This window comes from Ailuropoda melanoleuca, chromosome 16, assembly GCF_002007445.2.
Source record: "Ailuropoda melanoleuca isolate Jingjing chromosome 16, ASM200744v2, whole genome shotgun sequence".
In the NCBI taxonomy this organism is placed as follows: domain Eukaryota; kingdom Metazoa; phylum Chordata; class Mammalia; order Carnivora; family Ursidae; genus Ailuropoda; species Ailuropoda melanoleuca.
The window spans coordinates 2,883,001-2,905,172 of record NC_048233.1 but is presented as its reverse complement, the minus strand read 5'-3'; the positions used below and the strand labels follow the sequence as shown (position 1 = coordinate 2,905,172).

Sequence of the window (22,172 nt, the reverse complement as noted above, 5' to 3'; positions counted from 1 at the left end):
ACAAATTCTTATTATACGGGCGCCTGGGTGGCTCAGTCATTAAGTGTCTGCCTTCGGCTCAGGGCGTGATCCGGGCATTCTGGGATTGAGCCCCACATCAGGCTCCTCTGCTGGGAGCCTGCTTCTTCCTCTCCCATTCCCCCTGCTTGTGGTCCCTCTCTCGCTGGCTGTCTCTCTCTCTGTCAAATAAATAAATAAAATCTTTAAAAAAATTTTTTATTATAATCTTTGCTGTTCCTCATCTTTATCTAAACACCTTTTTTAAGTCAAACCAGTCCTCTTTATTATCTTGCACATATGCCACATCCTTCCCTTTTTTCCTCTCCATTTGTACGTGCTATTGACCTGTGCATGCTCTTCTGCTATCCAGTCTTCCCCCACAAAATTTTATCTGATGGGTTTCACTACATAATGATTTTTGCCTTCTCTGAGCTTCTCAACTGATCTGAATTGTAGCATTTTTTTTTTAAAGATTTTATTTATTTATTTGACAGAGATAGACACAGCCAGTGAGAGAGGGAACACAAGCAGGGGGAGTGGGAGAGGAAGAAGCAGGCTCATAGCGGAAGAGCCTGATGGGGGGCTCGATCCCAGGACTCTGGGATCACTCCCTGAGCCGAAGGCAGACGCTTAACCGCTGTGCCACCCAGGCGCCCCTGAATTGTAGCATTTTATTTGTAATTGATTATTTTACCTAGAATTTCAAAAATTGAATTAATATAAAGCATTTTATTTTTTTTTTTAAGATTTTATGNCATTTTATTTTTTTTTTAAAGATTTTATGTATTTATTTGATAGAGATAGAGACAGCCAGTGAGAGAGGGAACACAAGCAGGGGGAGTGGGAGAGGAAGAAGCAGGCTTCCAGCAGAGGAGCCTGATGTGGGGCTCGATCCCAGAATGCTGGGATCACCCCCTGAGCCGAAGGCAGACGCTTAACAACTGAGCCACCCAGGCGCCCCTAATGTAAAGTATTTTAAACGGTGTTTAGCATATAATAAGGACTATATATAGGTGCTTGCTGTTTATTTTTATTGCTTTATATTCTTCTTTAAGATATGTAGTCTTATCTCTACAAAGTATTTGTTTAATTCTATCCTTTAGCACTATCCCAAATATAAGTCTAAAATGCAAATACATGCAACATTTTCTGAATCCCTGCTATATGCCAAGTCCAGAGCCTGACATCAGGTAATTAAAGATGAATAACATATGTATTCCGTCTTCAGAAAACTAGCTCCAATATTAGAAGATAAGTGTGTAAGCAAACAGTTGTAATTACAGTGTGATAATAAGAGCTTATTGATTGTATGTCTTTTCTCCTTTGAAAGAATGCCTATTCAGATCCTTTGCTAGGTTTTTAATTGGGTTATTTGTCTTTTTGTTATTGAGTTGTATGCGTTTTTTGTGTATTCTAGATAGAAATCCTTTATGACATAGATGATTTCCAATTATTTTCTCCCATTCTATCAGTTGTATTTTTTTTTTTATTCGTTCATTTGAGAGAAAGAGCCAGGGGGAAGGGCAGAGAGAGAGGGAGAGAGAATGAGAATCTCAAATACACTCCACCCTGAGTGTGGAGTCCGACACGGGGCTCCATCTCTTGACCCTGAGATCATAACCTGAGCTGAAATCAAGAGTCAGACACTTAACTGACTAAGCCACCCCAGACACCCCAGTTGTCTTTTCTTAATAGTGTCACTATATTACTAGTGCCCTTTAGGACACAAAAGTTTTTCATTTTGATGAGGCCACATTTATATATTTTATCTTTTGTCTTTCTCATGCTTTTGGTGTCATATCTAAGAATCCATTTCCAAACCTCAAGTCGTGAACATTTACCCCGATGTGTTTTCTTCTAGAAGTTTTATAGTTTTAGTTCTTATAATGAGATCTTTGATTCATTTTGAGATAATTTTTGTATGTGGTGTGAGGAAGGGTTTTAACTTGATTCTTCTGCTTGTGACAACTGTCCAACTGTCCCAGTACCATTTGTTGAAAAGACTGTTATTTTTGCATTGAATGATTTCACCTTTGCTGAAAATCAGTTGACCATAGGCACGTGAGTTTATTCCTAGACCCGTCAGTTCTGTTCCATGGATCTATATGTCTTGTTTTGTACTAAGTTTTGAATTGGGAAGTGAGAGTCCTTCTGTTTATTCTTCATATTTTGGCTCTTTTTGGTCCTTTGCAACACTAAATTTTAGAATCAGTTTGTCAGGTTTTGAGATTCAGCTGGGATCCTGGTACATATGGCATTGAATCCATAGATCAATTTGGAGACTTGCCGTCTTAACCATACTGAGTCTTCTGGCTCATGAACATGGGATGTTTTTCCATTTACTTAGATCTTTTGTAATTTCTTTCAGTGGTGTCTTGTAATTTTCAGAGTGTAAGTCTTGTACTTTTTTAATTAAGTTTATTCCTGAGTAATGTCTTTTTGGGGGGATTCTATTATAAATGGAATTGAGTTTTTTATTTCAATTTTTGATTGTTCATTACAAACACTATTGGTTTTTGCATACTGATTTTGAATCTAACAAACTTAGTGAATTTATTCTAATAGTTTTTTAGTAGATTCCTTAGGATTTTCTATATATAAGATAATTTAATCTGCAAATAGAGTTCTTAAAAAAACATAAGGGTTGGCAAGTGTGAGAAAGAATTGAAAAAAATGGTTGACTCTTAGTTTAATGAACATAATTTAGGGATAAAATTGAAGAAACAGGGGCGCCTGGGTGGCATAGCGGTTAAAGCGCCTGCCTTCGGCTCAGGGCGTGATCCCGGCGTTGCGGGATCGAGCCCCACATCGGGCTCCTCCACTGTGAGCCTGCTTCTTCCTCTCCCACTCCCCCTGCTTGTGTTCCCTCTCTCGCTGGCTGTCTCTATCTCTGTTGAATAAAGAAATAAAATCTTTATAAAAAAAAATTGAAGAAACAAAAGACTGGGTAGTGGTTGGCTTCTGGGAATTTTCTAATGAGAAAAAAAGAGATGTATCTCTTGATATGTCAGATTCCACTCCTGTTGTAATCATACAGTCTGTGTAAGAGAAGATAAACACGTAATTCTCAACTTTTTTCAGTGAAATAACCAGTAAGAGTTTATTTTTAAAAACTAACTATAGGAATAGTAGGTAAAATTTTATAAGTAAATTACTTTATTTTTTTTATTTTTATTTTTTTTTACTTTTCCTAAGGGTAATTTGCCCTTTTTTTAAAAAGTCGCCTCGGATTTTATTTCCTTTCATTGACTCTCCTGATTTTGCTAGAAATGATAGAATAGTTGACAAAATACTGAATTAAAACAAATCTGAACCACCCAGTTGTTTTGATAGGTCCTATACAAATCCTTGTTTGAATCCAAATATGTAAATTTAATAATTTATTCTATTATATCATATTACATTAAAATTACCTCACCACATCCACACACACTGATTAATTTTTTTTTAACCTAACTTTCCAGGAAGAGTTGAGATTTGGGGTATAGGGAGACACAGGAAACAGTATACACCTAAAGTATAAGTTGGTTCACCAAGTATTTGAGCATAGTTTTCAGGGGCTATTATGACAAAGAGCCACAAACTGGGTGACTTAAACCAGCAGAAATTTATTGTCTCACAGTTTTGAGGCCAGAAGTCCAAATCAAGGTTATAGCAAGGTCATGCTGTCTGACACACGGAGGGGAGAACTTTTTGTTGCCTCTTACCTTCTGATGGTTTGCTAGCAATCCTTAGCATTCCTTGGCTTGCACCTGCAGCACTTCAGTGTCTCTCTCACATGGTGGTCCCCCGTTATCTGTCTCTGTCTCCTCTTCTTATAAGGACACCAGTCAGATTGTGTTAAAGGCCTACCCCACTCCAGGATGACCTCACCTTAACTAATTATAATTGCAATGATCCTATTTTCAAATAAGGTCAGATTCTCAGATACTGAGGGTTAGAATTTTAACATATCTTTTGGGAGGGCAACAGTTTAACCCATAATAGTTCATGGGTTCATCCAACAAATATTTAAGTCTGCTTTGTTCCAGATGTTTTTCTAGATACTAGGTATTGAATATTCTTTAAAACCCAAATCCTTGTCTCTTAAGAACTTATTAGGGGAAGAAGAAAAGACAAGCCCGATAGTTACCATATGGTATAAAAACAGTTATTCTAGGAATAGCTACTTAGTGGAAGCATAAAAGAGTGGTGCCTAATTAAGTTTGAACGGGTTGGGGAAATGATGTTAAATAGGGAGAGACTAAGTTAATAGTGTTGTATGTGAGAAATCAGACTTAAACTTTAAATTTTTAAAAAAATTATTCTGGCTCCAAAGGGGAGAATGGATTTATGAAGGACTAAAAGCTGAAAACTCAGTTAAAAGGCTGTGGAAGTAATCTGAAGAAATGACTAATAGACTGAAATAAGGATTTGCAGTAGAGATGGCCAGGGTGAAAGGATGAGAGGTTTATTTTCTTTATAAATTAGATTTCAGTTAAGCTAAGTTGTTCTTTTTCACTTACCATTTATGAAAATAAATAATACAGAATAAATATCCATTGTAAATACATAGCCTCTTGAGAAGATAAGATGGATCTTGATCATTAAACTTGATTAGAAGGTTAAATTTATAACTTAAAATTTTAAGACTATAAAATTATAAATTTGCATATGGAATGGTTTGTGTATTTTATTTCCTAACTTACAATCTATTACTTTTTTTCGTTCTATCATACTCTAAAACAGGGATTAGTGAACTATGATCCATGGGCCAGATTTAGCTGGCCATTTTGTACAACCCATGACTAAGAACAGTTTCTACATTTTAAGTGATTGGGGAGAAAAATCAAAAGAAGAAAAATATGTCCTGTCATGTGGAACGTTTCAGTGTCCATAAATAAAGTAATAAAGCACAGCAGCACTGATTTGTTTCTGCGTTATCTTTGTCTGTTTTCACACATTACAATGGCAGAGTGAGTAACTGGAACAGACTGTGTGGTTCCAAAAGCTTAAAATATGTACTGTTTGGGCTCTTAATAGAAAAAGTTGTTGACTGCTATTCTAAACACATGTCACCAGAACTTAAAAAATGCTCCACTGAAGAGGTCTGTAAATAATTACTAATCTGTAAAAGTGGTGATAATGTTCCTCTATTAGAATGCTATTCACTTCTGTACTTAGAGTAGACACAAGAATCTCAGTGCAAGCAAGTAGCTACTTAAATTATTAGTTCTGAAAATTCGTGGGCACTCTTTTTCTGTCAAAAGTAGAACTGTCACTTTAATTCTGTGATGAAAACATAAGAGGTTTTAACATATAAGCATTTTTTCAGTGGCCATACTTATTACTGGTATTGGTCTTAGAAATAACATCTTAGGGGCGCCTGGGTGGCTCAGTCATTAAGCGTCTGCCTTCGGCTCAGGGCGTGATCCTCGTGTTCTGGGATTGAGCCCCACGTCAGGCTCCTTTGCTGGGAGGCTGCTTCTTCCTCTCCCACTCCCCCTGCTTGTGTTCCCTCTCTCCCTGGCTGTCTCTCTCTCTGTCGAATTAATAAATAAAATCTTAAAAAAAAAATAACATCTTAAACTAATATTACTGCTTGAGGTGATCATTCTGGATTTTAAACACAAAGGTTTATGAACCAATATCTTTTATTTACTTGACAGCAGTGCTGAATTTTTTTTTTTAAGATTTTATTTGTCAGAAAGAGAGAGGGAACAGGGAGAGTGGCAGGCAGAGGGAGAAGCTGGCTCCCTGCTGAGCAAGGAGCCGGATGCAGGACTCAATCCCAGGACCCTGGGATCATGACCTGGGCCAAATGCAGACACTTAACCAACTGAGCCACCCAGGCATCCCTGAAAATTTTTTTTTTTTATAGCAGACAGACTGGATAGATGAAATGCACATTAGATAACCATATATTTAAGCACTCTCAGCCATACTAGCCTCCTTTGTTGGTCTTATAATATTTCTATTTTGAAATGGGGGTAAATTTTGTTATTTACCAGCAGACAATGGCTCTGCTGTTTTTGTAGGCTGTTGTTAGAGACACTGACTAGGTATTGACTGGGCTGCCTCTGTTACTTAGTGATAAGTGTCTCTGATTAATTTTGCAAATTCACTTCTTATTTCTCTAAATCAAGGTTGTATTGAAAATGTCTCAAGGGATCATGGAATTTTAGGTTTCCTTATATAAAATGAAGTATAAAAATAACTGGTATTTACAGAAATCAAGTTATAAATTATATGGTAATAACAGTTTTTTTAAATGCAAGTTGTATAGGTGACCGACATTAAATTTTATGCTTGTTCTATATCTAACCCCACAAATATGATTAACTGATTAAAAATAATGACTATAGGACGAGTAGGTAGAAAACATAGCCAAACACTGTTGATTCAAAAGTTGCTCATGGTGCGCCTGGATGGTACAGCGGTTAAGCGTCTGCCTTCGGCTCAGGGCGTGATCCCGGCGTTATGGGATCGAGCCCCACATCAGGCTCCTCTGCTGTGAGCCTGCTTCTTCCTCTCCCACTCCCCCTGCTGTTTTCCCTCTCTCGCTGGCTGTCTCTATCTCTGTCAAATAAATAAATAAAATCTTTAAAAACAAAAAACAAAAGTTGCTCACTAGAGGCTCAGGACTAAAACCAGTGTTTCAGAGTTCTTTGGCTTCAGACTGTTAGGGGCAGCACTGCCATAAGAGCAGATAAAAATTTATATAAGCAGTTACTTGATAAAAGTTAAAAAATTGAGTTTTAAGAAAAGGCATTTGAGACATTACACTAATAAACAAATGTATCTTTATTTGCAGATGCAGACTCAAGCTCAAAATCCCCTTCTTAAATGAGAGTTTCCCATGTTAATTTAATAGCACTGAGAAAGACCAAAATCACTTTTCCATATTCTTAGTATAGTATCTACTCTGTTTTCAGTTTTTCACCATTTTTCTAAGATAAAATTCACATACCACCAAATTTATCATTTAAATACTTAAAGGTGTACAATTCAGTTTTTTAATATATTCATATTGAACCTTTCCATCACCCCCAAAAATAAATCCCATACCCATTGGCAGTCACTCTCCTTTCCCCCTATCAACCACAACCTTTCCATCACCCCCAAAAATAAATCCCATACCCATTGGCAGTCACTCTCCTTTCCCCCTATCAACCACTAATCTACTTTATGTCTCAGGATTTGGTTTGCCTGTTGTGGACATTTTTTACAAATGGAATCATATGATGTATGACCTTTTGTGTTATACTTTTTCTGTTATGCCTTTTGTATTATGCTTTGACGTAGCATAATGTTTTCAAGGTTTATCCATGTTGTAGCGTGTATCAGCATTTCATTCTTTTTTATAGCTGAATAATATTCCGTTGTATGGCTGTACCACATTTGTTATGTTCAACAAATTTTATTTCTTCCTCCTTTTCTCATCATTAAACTGTTTGAACCTATAGCCACCCTCCCTTCTGGAGAGGGACTGGGAATGAGAGGATGAAATATATATTGTCTTAAAAGGTACTGTCCCAGAGCCTGATTTATCAAGTCTTTGTTTATACATATTGTAATGATAGCATAGCATATGGAACATTGTAAGCACTTAATAATATTTTGAAGAATAAATGATTTTTAATTAAAGGAATCCCAAATATAGTCAGTCAGACACTATGTTAAGTTTGAAAGGTTGAATTTACCTTGCAAAAGAGGAGTGAAACTTAAGCCCACCTTTGAAGTATTAACAAAATTATCCTAAAAGGAAATTGAATCACAGCAAATAGAAACTGATAAACATGTAAAAGCAATACATTTTATAAGATGAGCAAAGTATTTGGTACAAATAGAGCTGGAAACAATGACTTTAATAGTTAGAAAAAGTCAAAATTGCAGGATACAAAGTGCATTCGAGAATGTCTTCTATACACATACTTTTTCATCAGTTCTCAAATCTCATATTTGTAATTTCTTTTTGTTTAAAAAGATTTATTTACTTTAGAGAGAGAGCGTGAGCAGGAGGGGCAGAGAGGAGGGAGAGAGAATCTCAGGCAGACTCTGCACTGAGTGTGAAGCCCAATGCAGGGCTCATCCCAGGACCATCAGATACGACCTGAGCTGAAACCAAGAGTTTGACACTATCCAGCTGTGCCATCCAGGTTGCCCCTCATAGTTGTAATTTCTGAACAACTGTTTTATAAGTAACTCTTTCCATTATGAGGCTAGGTCTGTATTTTGTTGAAGTGTTTTCACCATAATTTTTACCCTATGATCACTCACACTTTCTTCTCTGATATTTCATAGAGAAAACCAGATCATAATTTCATTTGTTAATACCTCAAATGTTTCGAGGCGCCTGGGTGGTTCACTTGGTTGGGTGGCTGCTTTTGGCTTAGGTCATGATCCCACGGTCCTGGGATCGAGCCCCACATCAGGCTCCCTGCTTGATGGGCAGCCTCCTTCTCCCTCCCCACCGTTTGTGCTCTCTTTCACACTCTCCTTCTCTCTCTCAAATAAATGAATAAAATCTTTAAAAAAAAAATACCTCAAATGTTTCACGACAGTTCCTGATTCATGAGTCCTTTCTCATTGAGAACCCATCATTTTCAGTTTTTAGAGCTATAGGTTTACTTTGCTATCCACAAGCAGAGCATTCCTGTGAAATCTTTTATAAGTTGAGGAATAATTAGTATTAACTTAACATTTATATTAAAGTATTTTGAGTACTCTCAAACCCCAAAAATAACCACTTTCAGGCTTTTGTGATACCTTAGGACATATCTTGCTAACAGACGAATTAAATAAGTCAAGATAAAGCACAGGTGTTCATAGGCACAATTCAAAGCTATAGTATCTTGATGCTGAATGTAGCTCCCAGGGGAAGGACTTGACATTGCCATTCTTGATGCCCAAGGTATGTACTGTGTCTATACTGGCTTACTGCAAAATAAGCACTTAATTCTGTTTTCACTATTTGCCCTTTTTCATAAAAGCGAAAGTCCTCTTTGGTTAGTGAAAACAGGTATTAATGTAGGTCTTTCTTAAAAGCAAAGTGGCATAATGCAAGCTTTCAAAAACAAGGATGCCTATTCCTTTAGATTTCTTGAGTGAAGGGACTTATATGCATAATTGGAAGAGGGAGGTGCTTAACAATTGTTTTCTTGACCTAGAGGAGACTAAAAAGGAAGAAAAATCATAATTGATGATAAAGAACTTTATAATATTATACAATATTGCAAAGGCCTGGTAGAGGTTTGAGTTTCTATCCATTAAGATCTTTTGAGGAAAATAAGATAGCATTTACCCTACTTGAATGATTTAGCTCAGTGGCTGTCAAACTCTTTTCATCAGGACCCTTTTATACTCCTAAAAATTATTGAGGACCCCAAAGAGCCTTTGTTTATTTGTGTTGTCTATTTTACCATATTAGAAATTAACACTAAATTTTATAATGTATTGATTAATAATATAATAAGCCCAATATATATTGACATCAGTAACATTTTTGCAAGATACGATTTTTTCCAAAACTAATTTTAAAGATTTAGTGAAAAGAGCAGCATTTTTACATTTTTGCAACTCTCTTTAACGTCTGATCAGAAAGAAGACATTTGGGTTCTCCTATCTGCTTCTGTATGGAATCAATTGCAGTATTTTTAATTTGGTTGAAATGTATAAAGAAAATCTGGCCTCATGCAGATATGTTATTGGAAAAGAAGAACCTTGTAGGTCCCCTGATAGAGTTTTGAATACTACACGTTGAGAGTCTCTAATTAGACTTTGCTATGCAAGGTGTAGTTCCCAGGCCAACAGAATTGGTATCCTAGGGCACTTGTTGAAAATGTAAAATTTCAACCCCATCCCAGACAGATCAAATCAAAACCTGCATTTTACAATATCCAAAGATGATTCATGTGTATGTTAAAGTTTGAGAAGTGTGAATGGGAACAGTGATCATTTGAGGTCCTTTCTGGTTCTGTGTACCATAGGCTAAATAATGTAATACCAAAACGTTAATTGAAAATTACTATTCCGACATTCATGAAACTTTTTTACTAGCATTATAAGTAACCAGAATGATTTAGAAGTTTTACCCTGTTTAATTGCATTTTTTTCTTATTTAGGAATTGCTTTTTTAAAACAATAGAAAGCTCAAGCTGTAGAAAAGATGGAATAAAAAGTTTGGGGAGTTCTTTAAGTTATTTGGAACTATGTTAGAATCCATAGTTTCCAGGGGCTCCTGAGTGGCTTAGTTGGTTAAGCATGTAACTCTTGATTTTGGCTTAGATCATGATCTCAGGGTTGTGGGGCTGAGCCCTAGCGTGGTACCCACTTAAGATTCTGTCTCTCTCTTTCCTTCTTCCCTGTTCCCCACTCTAGCACACAAGTGTGCATGCTCTCTCTTAAAAAAAAAAAAAGGAAAAAAAAATCCTTAGTTTCTAAGGATACTGCAGGCATTCACTTGTGCTGTATTTTTTCCTCTCAGCTGTGAAAATTTAGTTCTGTGTTATCTGTAGTCCCTTATTCTGTTCTGTCAGTCATTATATTTCTTATCCGGGAAATGTCTTGATTTCATGAACCTCCATCCCCATCTTCTGGCTTCCAATGAAGAATAAAAACAGTTGTGTCCTTTTTCAGTTTTCTAAAGTTTTTCTAATGTTTTGGGTGCCAAGATAAACAAGGGGGATTGAATTGAATCCCTAGATTATACAGTGATTTAATAATTTAATAATAATTACGTAAGTGATGACTCTCGTGGTAAAATACACCTTGAGTCAGCCTTGGATATAAATTTAACTAATTTTTTTAAGGTAAATATTAGCATCAGTGCCTAACTATTGCACATTTATTAAGGAAGCATGCTTGGTTATCTGTTGAGAGAATATAGGGCTCCCTAGTGTAAATTTACCCCACCCTGCCATTCCCTTCACCACCACCACCAGCCAGTGCCCTTACCACTCCATATTTCTGGTTTCCATCCCAGATCGACTATGTATACCCTATTAGTAATCAGTAAACATTGAAGTAGTAATTACACTAAAGCAGATGGATTTTATAGACACAAAGAAGGCGATTTGATCTCCTTCAGAAGGTCAAAGACAGTATTCCTGAAAAAGTATGTTTAAGTTGAGAACTTAATTGGCCACCTGTCATAGAGGTGGCAGATTTTATATGAAGTAATTATCGGTAAATTTAGCCCCCTGGCACTCTTTACCAGAAATATTTTAGAATTCTTAGAAGAAAGTCATGTCGGTATCATTCCCTCTTCTATGTTCCCATCAGATTCTACCTCTGTTTTATTACTATAATAATTATTATATTGATATTAACTATTGTCCCCCCATTAGAACTGAGCCCTTCAAGGACAGGTTTCTTTTTTCCTCTGTAGATCAGTTCAGTACTACATGTCTGACCCTGCAGTGGTGCACTGTCATACAAATAGTGGGTGATAGCAATATAAATATTAATAAATATACATCCTTTGTGCCAGACATTGCATTAAATACTTTGCATATGTTGTATAATTTAATTCTTCCAACAGCCTGGAGTGGGAAGTGAGTAAATTCTACTCTTATCAGCATTTTGTAAATAAAGGTCTGAAGCCCAAGAAGGCTAACCCAGATTACACATCTAGAAGATAACAGAGCATTCTGTTATTGCTGTTATTATCTGATCCCAGATCCTTTGTTCATATCAAAATACTATACCAAATCCATAACTGTCAATTACAGTGTCAGTCTGTGACCTAAGAGTATTTAAACCTGTCTGTGTAAGTGCTGATGTGGAGGGGGTAAACGTAGACTGTGGTTTAACGATTATGTTCTACAGTGCACTGATAATAAATTGTTATATGTCATTGTTCTGTACATGCAATGTACAGGTCTGTACTTGAAATGTTACTTGCTCAGAGAGGCTTTCCCTTCCCACTCTCTCAAAAATATTTTTCAGTGCACTCACACTTACCTTCTTGTTATTTTCTTCATGGCTTTTATCACAGCCTTACAGTATTCATCTAAAGCCCCAATTAGAATACAAATTCTGTGGGTTGGGGGTTTTATTTGACTTGTTCTTTGCTCTATTCCTAGTGTTTAGAGATTGATAAGTCATAGGCACTTGGTTTTTGTAAAATGAATACAGAACTATAGAGTCTGAAAGCCAATTTTACGTTGCCTATGGAGGAACTGGGCTCTGGAGTTGGGTCTGCTTAAGTTTAAATCCCAGCAATGTCATTTCCTAGCTGTGATACCTTGGGCAGGTTATTTAACTTCTCTGAACCTAAGGGGTTTATGAGGATTAAATGAGAAATGCATGTAGAACATAGTCAAGTGCCTGACATGTAGTTATCAGTCAGTACTTAGTAGGTATTGCTGTTGTTATCATTATCATCATGATGACATGCTTGGTAGTGTAGTAAGTTGTCTCTTGTTGCTTTCTTTATCCAGTGACATTCAGTAATTTGCACTTATTAAAATGTGTTTAATTAAAGTCAAGTTTTAGAGGAGAGTTAATGAGCTAACATTTATTTTTAGTCTTGCTTCTTGCCAATAACCTTGGAAAGTGGTTTACGTATACTATCTTATTTTTATCCTGGTAAGTAGATAATATCTTCATTTCACGGATAAGAAAATAGAATCAGAGGTTAAGCACTTTGTCCCAAGGACATGAAGGAGAAATAGTAGTAATAATAATAATAGTGGTGCTGATGGTGCTGTCAGAAATCAAGCATCTCTAAAATGACATTAATACAAACCTTAAATTTTTTTCTTTGCCGATTTTTGCTTTTTTAACTTTTTATTAGACCTCAAGGGGAAAAAAGTCTGAACATAAAAAAAATTAGGGTACACGGACAGCATAAGATTGGTATTACATGTTTGAGCCCAGTGTAGAGGGTTCATGATCCCTGTTTAAAGGAGAAAAACTTCAGTTATCTTGAAAATCTGCCATTGGTAATGAGAAAATCCAAATACAAGTAGTAATGTCCTTAGCACAATTTTTGTCTGCTATTAAAAGAATACAAACTACAGTAAGCAACGGCATCAATTTTTTATATGAAGGATAGTGCACTTGAGGTTGGAGCCACACACAAGCTTTCATGTATCCAGAGAGTAATGAGCCTTGGGGAATCATGAGGTAAACTAATTTCCTTTGATAGAACTAGCTAGGGTTCGTAGAGAGTTTGAAGAGGTTTGTTTTCCAATGGGATCATAAGGTATGTTCAAATTCCTGTAAACTAATGGTTCATACCAATAAGAATCTGGCTGAAGCCAGCCTTATAACAACCAAGTTAGAAATAATGGGGATTTTTAATTACTTTGTTTGTGTAATTTGACTTTGTCACTGATTCTGTTAGCCATTGGATTGCAAGGTTTGAACATTCTGTCTGGGAAAAACAGAATTAAAGTAGCTAAGGTGAAATTCCTTTTAGTTTTTTATATAACAGATTACAGTTCACCCCACTTTTTTTTACAGAAACAAGTGAGGCTGATTCCTGATTAGATAGTGAGTGTTTGAAAAATTGAGGAAAACTGTATTTTTTTCTTTAGCAGCTGGAATTTTTTATGCTATCCCAGAGATCTAAACCACTGAAATTAGCTGAAAATGGTTCCTTTGTAAGTTTTATTCCTGTTATCATCCAATAAATGTGGATTCTACATGTAAAAGAAAACTTTGTGTATCATGGGCTCTATCTTGGGAACATTTTGCATGATTTTCAGAGGCATTCCATTATTCTGTGATTTGATTAATATTAAAGGTTCTTAATCAGACTGTTAATCTTAAATCAAACAGTTCTGGGTATCTTTCTTAATGTTTTAGGTACTTAAGAACAATTGTGAAGTCCTTATTTCAGAATTTCTCAAACAACTGGGGTTTTTTATACTCACTGAATGTTGATCTATGATTCATAAGCCGTTAGACTATAGAATAAAAACCGGTGGGATATAGAGAGATGGTTTCTATATTTAAGTACATTATAGCAATAATGAGTTTCCTGGTATCTTATAAACAACTTAATGCCAAAAGATTCATCTATAGATGCTTTGTAGCTGCTGCCTTCTCATTATATATGATTTGTGGTATACCTTGAAAGAAGTGTAGAACTCGGTTGGGTAAAAAAGGGAGGAGTAGAAAAACTATTCTTGTCGGTGAAAATATGCACTAAGTATTTGGTAAACAAATAACCAGTTTGACTGGACTTATTTTGGAGAGATAAGAGTAGAGAAGAAGGTAGAATTTGGATTGCGAGGGTTTTTTGCACCAGATTAAAGAAATTAAAAAGGACTGTAACATGGACTAGAAGTAACATTAAACTAAGCATTGTGGAATCTGGTTTCTGGGTTTTGCTTTACCATTGACAAGGCTCTTACCAACAGGCCTTTACCCACAGAAACAGACTGTTTTATTCTAGGTGATGAAGATAATACAGTGTATTTGGCAAGTATCTAATAATGACTAGAGTAGACTAGACGAGATACTTCATAGATGCCAGTTGAATTAATTAATTGATTCTAGCTTTGACATGGCATTAATCTCTTTGGGCCGAAACTGTCTTATTTGAACAAGGAGGGACTCTCACTCATATTCTTTCCAGATCTGTGATCCTATGGCCATCTTAAATATGGAGAACTCTTAACCAGTTTTGAGTAGCTTGATGTGAGTTAAATGATGTCAGGTGACTGGAAATGGCTAAATGTTAGATGATTAAATGAAGCCAGATGATTGAGCTGGTCACAATATAAAATACAAATTGGAGATGGAGAGAATGGAAACAGTGGAGCCCATCTTAAATTGGTTAAGTTCAAAGAGGTGAGGTATTGATAATCTGGACTTGGGTGGTCACAGTTGTTATGCAAAAGAAGCAATGATTCTGAGAGGTAACAAAGAAATTAGTAAAAATCTAATTTTGCCTGGCCAGAGATCTTTGACTATTGGAGGGACAGTTAGGAGTGCTAGTAGCAGAAGTGTTTACCAGTTGCTTTTTTATCTTTGTTTAAAGAGCTCATAGAGAATAATAGTACTTAAATATTTTGGGAGAAGAAGCATCTAAGAATGACTGTTTAATATTCTGAATCATGAAAATAGGGATGATACCATTGAAAGAAATGAGGAAATGTAGACAAAAGCACTGACTTTAAGAGGAATTAGAGCTTAGATGTGTAAACTGTTGTCCATATGTGAATGGTATTTTTATTGTATATGTTGAAAATTCTTATTTTGATATATAGAAAAGATAGGTTTTTATAGATCTAGATATTTGTGCCTGCATTATAACTTTGTCAAAAAAAAAGCCATCTTGCTGTGGTTTTGTGTATTGCCCAGCAGAGTTTTAAAAGCCAAGCAACAAGTCACCTGTTTTCTAGCTCTTTCATTTTCATTTAGTTAAGCATAGTCCTGAGCAGGCTTACTCAAACATTTAAGTTAAAAGTAATGCTGGACCACATTACTATATTTCTGACCAATACCCGACATTCTAGACTACCTACTTAGTAGTGATGAATTGTGTTGAGCCAGAGATCAGTGGCAACTACTTTGAGATATCTTGTTATAATTAACAGTCATTTAAAAAAAATAGTCATTTCTATCAGTCATTTCTATCCTTTAGAGTAGAAGTATTCCTACCAAATAGCTTCCAAGCCCTTATCTTATGTTACTGTTACTGAATAATTAAAGCCTTAATACCCACTGTCTTGATGGGGATTCCAGCTTACTGCATTACAAGGATAGACTTTATTCTGTTACCCATAATGACAGTACATTGAAAAGTACTTTTTTTGCCATCTTTGTTAATGCCATGAAGAAAAACCTTTCCTTAATCACTAAAGTAGTAGTTATTTGGATCCATGAGCTCTTCCTGGCAAATGCAAATATCTTTAGTTATAAATGCATATTGAGGCTTTTAATAGAAGGGAAGGGAAAAAGAGTAAATTCTTACCAATTCTATGTACTAATTCACAGCTATTCATTTTTTTTTAATGTGCCATTAGAGAGTATCAAGGCTTTAATATCACCCCTTTTTAAAGTAGGTAAATATTTAAATTAGGTAATTTAGGTAAACTGTTATCCACAGTTTTCAAGTGAGTTTAAGGGATATGGCCCAGGTTGCACATAGAGACGTGGTATATGAGAAGTGCACCTGATAACCCAAATCTGGTATTGTGATTTCCTTGAACAGCGTTCTTTTGACTACATATTCAGAGTTTACATTTTGGTTGTTGAGCCATTTTCTTTTAAAAGCATAGTTCCAACATGATTAGGGGTGAGGGAGTGTTTAGATAAATAGATTTCTAGTGTGGGTTTTGATGTCAAGGAGGCAGAACCTGGGGACATAATGGGTGGAGCTTTGACCAAGTAAAAATCTCATTTTGCTTGTTCCGGGATCTGTTGCTTTTGGAGGAGAAGCAGGAGGAGCAGTAGCAGAACAGTTTCCCTGCTGTTCGGCATGTAGGTTTGTTTAAAGGGCCGATCTAGAATAAGTAGATTATTGGCTGAGTAGAGTTAAACTCATGTCTGAGAGTCGGAGAAGAATGGCTACTATTAAACAAGAAGCTGTGCTTCAGTCTGACTTTGATGTCTGCCATGCTTATGCCGTAGGCTAATTTACTGTTAATTTCCATCTTGTCAGTTTCCGCCTTTTCCTCTAACTGTAACAAGTCTATTTTGCCTTTTGTGATGGATTTTACAAAGAAAGACTTTTGCTCAGTGTTTGTCATCATAAATTCTCATTGCTGCTGCTGCCCTCAAAAGGATTGTGTAAATGAGGTGGGTAAGAATTTCTGATATATACAAAAGGTATATTGTAGCCATTTGGTAATATATGTAGCAATATGAAATTGTTTACTTTAGAATGTTTTTTAAAATACTTGAGTTTTTGTGGTTAACTTCGACTACATTTTGTGTGAGGAGAAAGGAGGCTTTCCTCAATTCTAAATGGTTAGGAAAAATTTTACTTTTAGGAAAGTGTAGATAAGTGTTACCCTAACACATTTGAAACCTGAGCTTTTAAGAAGCAAGTGCTGAGAGTTTTAAGAGCTAGGATATTGAACCAGAGATTACTATATTATGACTCACTTTTATTTTTCCAACAGATTAGTTGACAAACCGTAAGTTATATAGAATTAAAAGATAAACTAAGTCTATAAAATACATGTATATCTTTTTCATTTTTCTTAGTTCAAATCAACATTTTATGAACATTTATATCAACTCTTAATATGACTTTGGAGGAAGCCACAATTGTTTTCCTCTATAATTGCATAAAAGTGGCCTTTGTTTTTGTTTTAAGAGAGCACATAGTTTTGTATAAACTCTGAAGTAAATGGATATACATTAAATGCTTAAGAAGTACTTTTGTTTAATGCAGGGAAACATGCTACTCTCCCATGTCAAAAAAACATAACATAGCACTATTTGCCTAAAGAGAGATCCTATGAATTACAAAAGTAAGCAAGAATATTTCTAGAGCCAGTGGGTTGCTGGCTGTAGAAGAATGGAGTAAGAGGGTATGTCTCTAACCACATTTTTCTTATGTATAAAGTATTAGCCCAATTTATCTACCTTAGTACTCTTTTCTTCTGTTTTGTGTTTTTAAATCTCATTCAGAATAAGTGAGCAAAACTTTGCCTTTACTGGTCAGAACTAGACAAGAATAGTACTTAGTGGGGTCAAATTAGGAAGTAAAGGAAAGAGGTGACATTAGGAGGATTTTAAAGGCTCTAAGTTGATCATTGTTGAAGTATATGAACTGAAAGGGAAAGAGATGAAGACAAAATTTTATATTATCAAAATATTTTCTCATCATTACTTTGTTCTGTGTGGTGCTTAAAATCATGTTTTAGAGTAATCTAGATTATTTTTTTTAAAGATTTTATTTATTTATTCGACAGAGATAGAGACAGCCAGCGAGAGAGGGAACACAAGCAGGGGGAATGGGAGAGGAAGAAGCAGGCTCATAGCAGAGGAGCCTGATGTGGGGCTCGATCCCATAACGCCGGGATCACGCCCTGAGCCGAAGGCAGACGCTTAACCGCTGTGCCACCCAGGCGCCCCTAGATTATTTTTTAATTTAAAAAATCAGTTACCAAAAATATTTTTAAATATATTGAGTTCTTTCATTTCTTAGGAATAAAAAGCCCATAAGTATGATGAATGTATCAAAACCTGTACTTGTTTATTTTAAGCATCTTTCTATTATATGTCCCGGATGACTTTTCTGTGGATTTCATGCTCATTTTTACATTTTGGGGGTCATTATCAGTATACATTCCCCACATATTCTTGCTTCTCAAATGATTCAGAATACTTCTGCTAGATATTTTGATAATCCTGGCTTCTTGATGGTAGCTGAGTGGTAGCTGAGATTTCTTCTACCTTTTTCATTATGTAAGTGGGTAACAGTAAGCCGCATTAATCTTTTAATACCAGCTGCTGGTAAGGTATATCTCAGTTTTATTGGCTCCCTTGGCACCTGCAATACATTTTTTAAGTTGGCAGTGGCATCAGAATGTTAGATAGCATTGATATGGAATTTTCTATATTTGAATCTTGAATAGGTTGAGAAAGCAGCTTAACCTAGTAGATGAGTCAAGCTGTTCTGTGGTTCACAGTTGCTGGTTTTGCTATTATGACATTATATAGCTCATTTGTTAAGCTAGTATTCCTATTTATAAGTAGGAATTCCTATTTGTAGAGTAGTGAATGTAAATGTGTTTGCATGGGTAGTATTAACAAGAGTATTAACTTATTTTTAAGGATAACCGAGGATGAAAGTAGGTTCACTATAGATCTTGGTGATTATTTTTCAAGAGAATTCTTTGCTTCCTTTTAGCCCTACGCTTTATTATCTTTGGTGATTGCCTCTGAATTCAAAAATGGCCTTAGGTCAGCAAACTTCATTCAAAGAGCTTTCAATCTAGATACTACAGCTGATTCTAGCTGCCATGAATATGGGTTGGTAAGTCGTACAGATATTATCCCCATTTGCTAGACAAGGAATCTGAAATCATCTTTCCAAGATGCCTGTGCTAAATTGGGACAGAAGAGTCTTTGAATATAATCAATGCATGTGTGTTTTATTAATATGTAGTTTTACTGCCAGTAGGCCAAACTACATTTCCCTAAAATATGTTTATAGAAGAAGCATTTCTCCTAATCATATTCTGTATTCTCTTTAGCCATTTTCCTGTAATAATTTGAATTTCTTTACATGCAAAGGCCAAATATGTATTAGTGACCAATTTTACCAAAGAACATTCGTTTAGATAATTTCTGCCAATAGTGAATATTCTGCAAACTTAGTGTAAAGTATTTTAGATTGCTCTTCACATTATGTTTATAAATAACATCTTTCTAAAATTTGCTTTTACACAGTTTTATACGTTTGTTGTAGAACGTTAAAAACATAGAACAAAATCTCCAGTGTTTCCACTACCAGAGAACTTTTAGAGTACATCATCCATTTTTTTTTTCTTTAAACAGTTCCTATTTTCTAAAACCTTAGTTTGAAATACCATACCAGCTTGCTCAATTAAAGCAGCTTTTTGCTTCAGCAGCATTATTTTCTTGTTCTCATTAGAATTATATGAAGACAAAGACCAGTTGGGAAAACTTAGCTGGATTTGAAAAATAAGAAGATTGAGGAAAATTGTGACCTTTCAGTCAGTACTTAGAAACTAACCTTTTAAATGCATGGATTTAACTTTAGGGTCAGCCCTACTGACAGTTCCTTGGTGTAAAAAGTTAGCCCTAGAGGTAGAGGTGGAATCCTCCAAATCAGGAGGTTTGAATAGTGCAATTGAGTAATTGATGAGAATTATCCCATCACAACTCCAATATTTAAGGACTTTTTAGTGCTAACCATTTGATGCATTTCATTTCAATCTATAAGAGGTTACATGCATTTCTGTGATTTTCAAATTATCACTAATACTGTTTTAATCTATCTTGTCACTGAGACTATAGATGATTAAATTTTATAGAATATATTCTAACTATTCTAGTCCCTCTTCCTTATTTCCCGTTCCCTGTGTTTTATGTGTTTAGAGACTTAAAGTGCCATTCGGACAGTGTATTAATGCAGCTTCATCAATCCATATGGTTACTTAGACAAGGTGGGAAGAGAAAATGAAATGTTTTTCTCCACATCACCTTTCAGTAGTATTTTGTTACATCTTACAATTATTTTCCACACATCGCTGAAATTTTTGTTTGCAAAAAGTTTACACGCTATGAAGATTCTAAAATACTAGTATACTATATAGTATTACATATAATAGTGATATTGAGTTTTCTTCTGAAATTAATCAGAAATCTTGTCTATGGGTCTGATATATCACTTTTCATTTTACGTTTCATGTGTATAAAACAATTGGTTCTTCTGTTACCATGCCAAACCAATCCAAATCCTTAACTTGTTGAGTTTGTTAAAAGAGTACTATGATAATAGAATACCTGCCAAACTAAGCATGTGAATTCTTGCCCATTCATGGATTCACTGTTCCAAATAGTTAAATACTGTGCTGATTAATGTGTTAGGGAACAAGGCTGTACAAAAGATCTAACCTTTTAGAACATTTGGCCCTTCTCTTTAGCCAGTAACTTTCTTTACCTGAAACACAGCAGAAGATATTGACAACAGCCTAAATTTTTCCTTACCTACATGTGGAGGCCATGGAAGTAAGTGACCGCGCTATCTGTTTCTTGTTGTTTTCTTGTGGGAGATAAATTGCCACTACCCAGCTCTGACCCTGCAATGGACCAGCTCCTGCAGGCAAATCAGAAAAAAGCCAGGATGGTGAGAAGCCAATCTAATAGAACCTTAAGAGGCAATTTAAAATCAAAGTTCAGGGGGCGCCTGGGTGGCACAGCGGTTAAGCGTCTGCCTTCGGCTCAGGGCGTGATCCCAGCGTTCTGGGATCGAGCCCCACATCAGGCTCCTCTGCTATGAGCCTGCTTCTTCCTCTCCCACTCCCCCTACTTGTGTTCCCTCTCTCGCTGGCTGTCTCTATCTCTGTCGAATAAATAAATAAAATCTTTAAAAAAAAAAATCAAAGTTCAAAGAACCTGCCTTTATTAATGTGTTTCTGTTGCTATTTTTATATTTCTCAGGGAGTGAAGCCAGCCAGTTTTGACAAAGTAGCAATTCCTGAAGTGAAGGAAATTATTGAAGGATGCATACGGCAAAACAAAGATGAAAGGTAAGTTGCCACTTTCGGCTTAGGTTTGCTTAAAAACCTAAAATGTAATGATATGCTCTGAATACAATACTCAATCTAAAGTGTATTTAATAGTTTACTTGTGACTAATTTCTCTATTTATGTCATGTAATATCTTTAAAGGTAGAGTCCTGGGAGTGCCGGGCTGGCTCAGTCGGTACAGCATGCTACTCTTGATTTCGCGGTGGTGAATTCAAGCCGCATGTTGGGTGTAGAGATTACTTAAAAAATAAAATAAAAAATTTTAAAAATCTGTGTAAAAAAAAAAAGTAGAGTTCTGTCCATTTGAGATAGTATTGAGATTTGATAGAGTGAAATGTTGTAAAAATGTGGTATGGTAGAGTTTAAGTGAACCAGAACCACCTTAAACATAGCTGCTACATTCAGTGAGAACTGCTTATAAAACAAACTACTTATAAAGCATCAGCATGATTTATAAAACTCAGTAGGGTTTAATATCTCTCAGACCAACAGATCTGTTCCTTAGTTCTTTACCTGTTGAATTCTAAAAGGTGAAATAAAACCTTGGCTCTTTAAAATCAGCTCAACGACACATCTTGATTTGCTGTCATTGTGCCAGAATTGAAGAGCAAAACATTAGAATTCCTTTCAGTAAAAAGAGACAACTTTGCCCAAAGCTTAGGAGGAGATTTGGCTTAGTCATTTGTACTAACAGGACTTTTCTCAGAGGAGTGGCAAGTATCTGATCTGTCATATAGCTGATTCATCACCCGTTAGGCATGGCAAAGATCCAGTGTCTGTTTTTGAAAAATGATCTACCCTCACCATCCCCCCTCACCCTCCAAAAAAAAAATAAACCAGCCAGTATAAATATAAATTGTAAATTGAGCATAATCTACCTCCTGAAGAATGTGAGCCATCAGGTATATCAACCAAATTAAAGAATTCATTATCTTCACTTCTCCAGTCTCATACTCTTTTCATAACTTTGTTATTTGGAAGAGCTTAACATCATCATCTTTA

General features: G+C 35.7%; 1 protein-coding gene across 8 annotated transcripts in view; it reads left to right on the top strand.

The window, feature by feature from the left end:
- The window catches only part of WNK1 (WNK lysine deficient protein kinase 1), a 146,135-nt gene that overhangs the window by 78,415 nt on the left and 45,548 nt on the right, over positions 1–22,172 (top strand). For all 8 annotated transcript variants that reach the window (XM_034645179.1, XM_034645177.1, XM_034645181.1 and 5 more), the window contains one exon: positions 21,082–21,170. In XM_034645179.1, the coding sequence (XP_034501070.1) occupies positions 21,082–21,170 (89 nt within the window). The remainder of the gene's footprint in view (positions 1–21,081; positions 21,171–22,172) is intronic.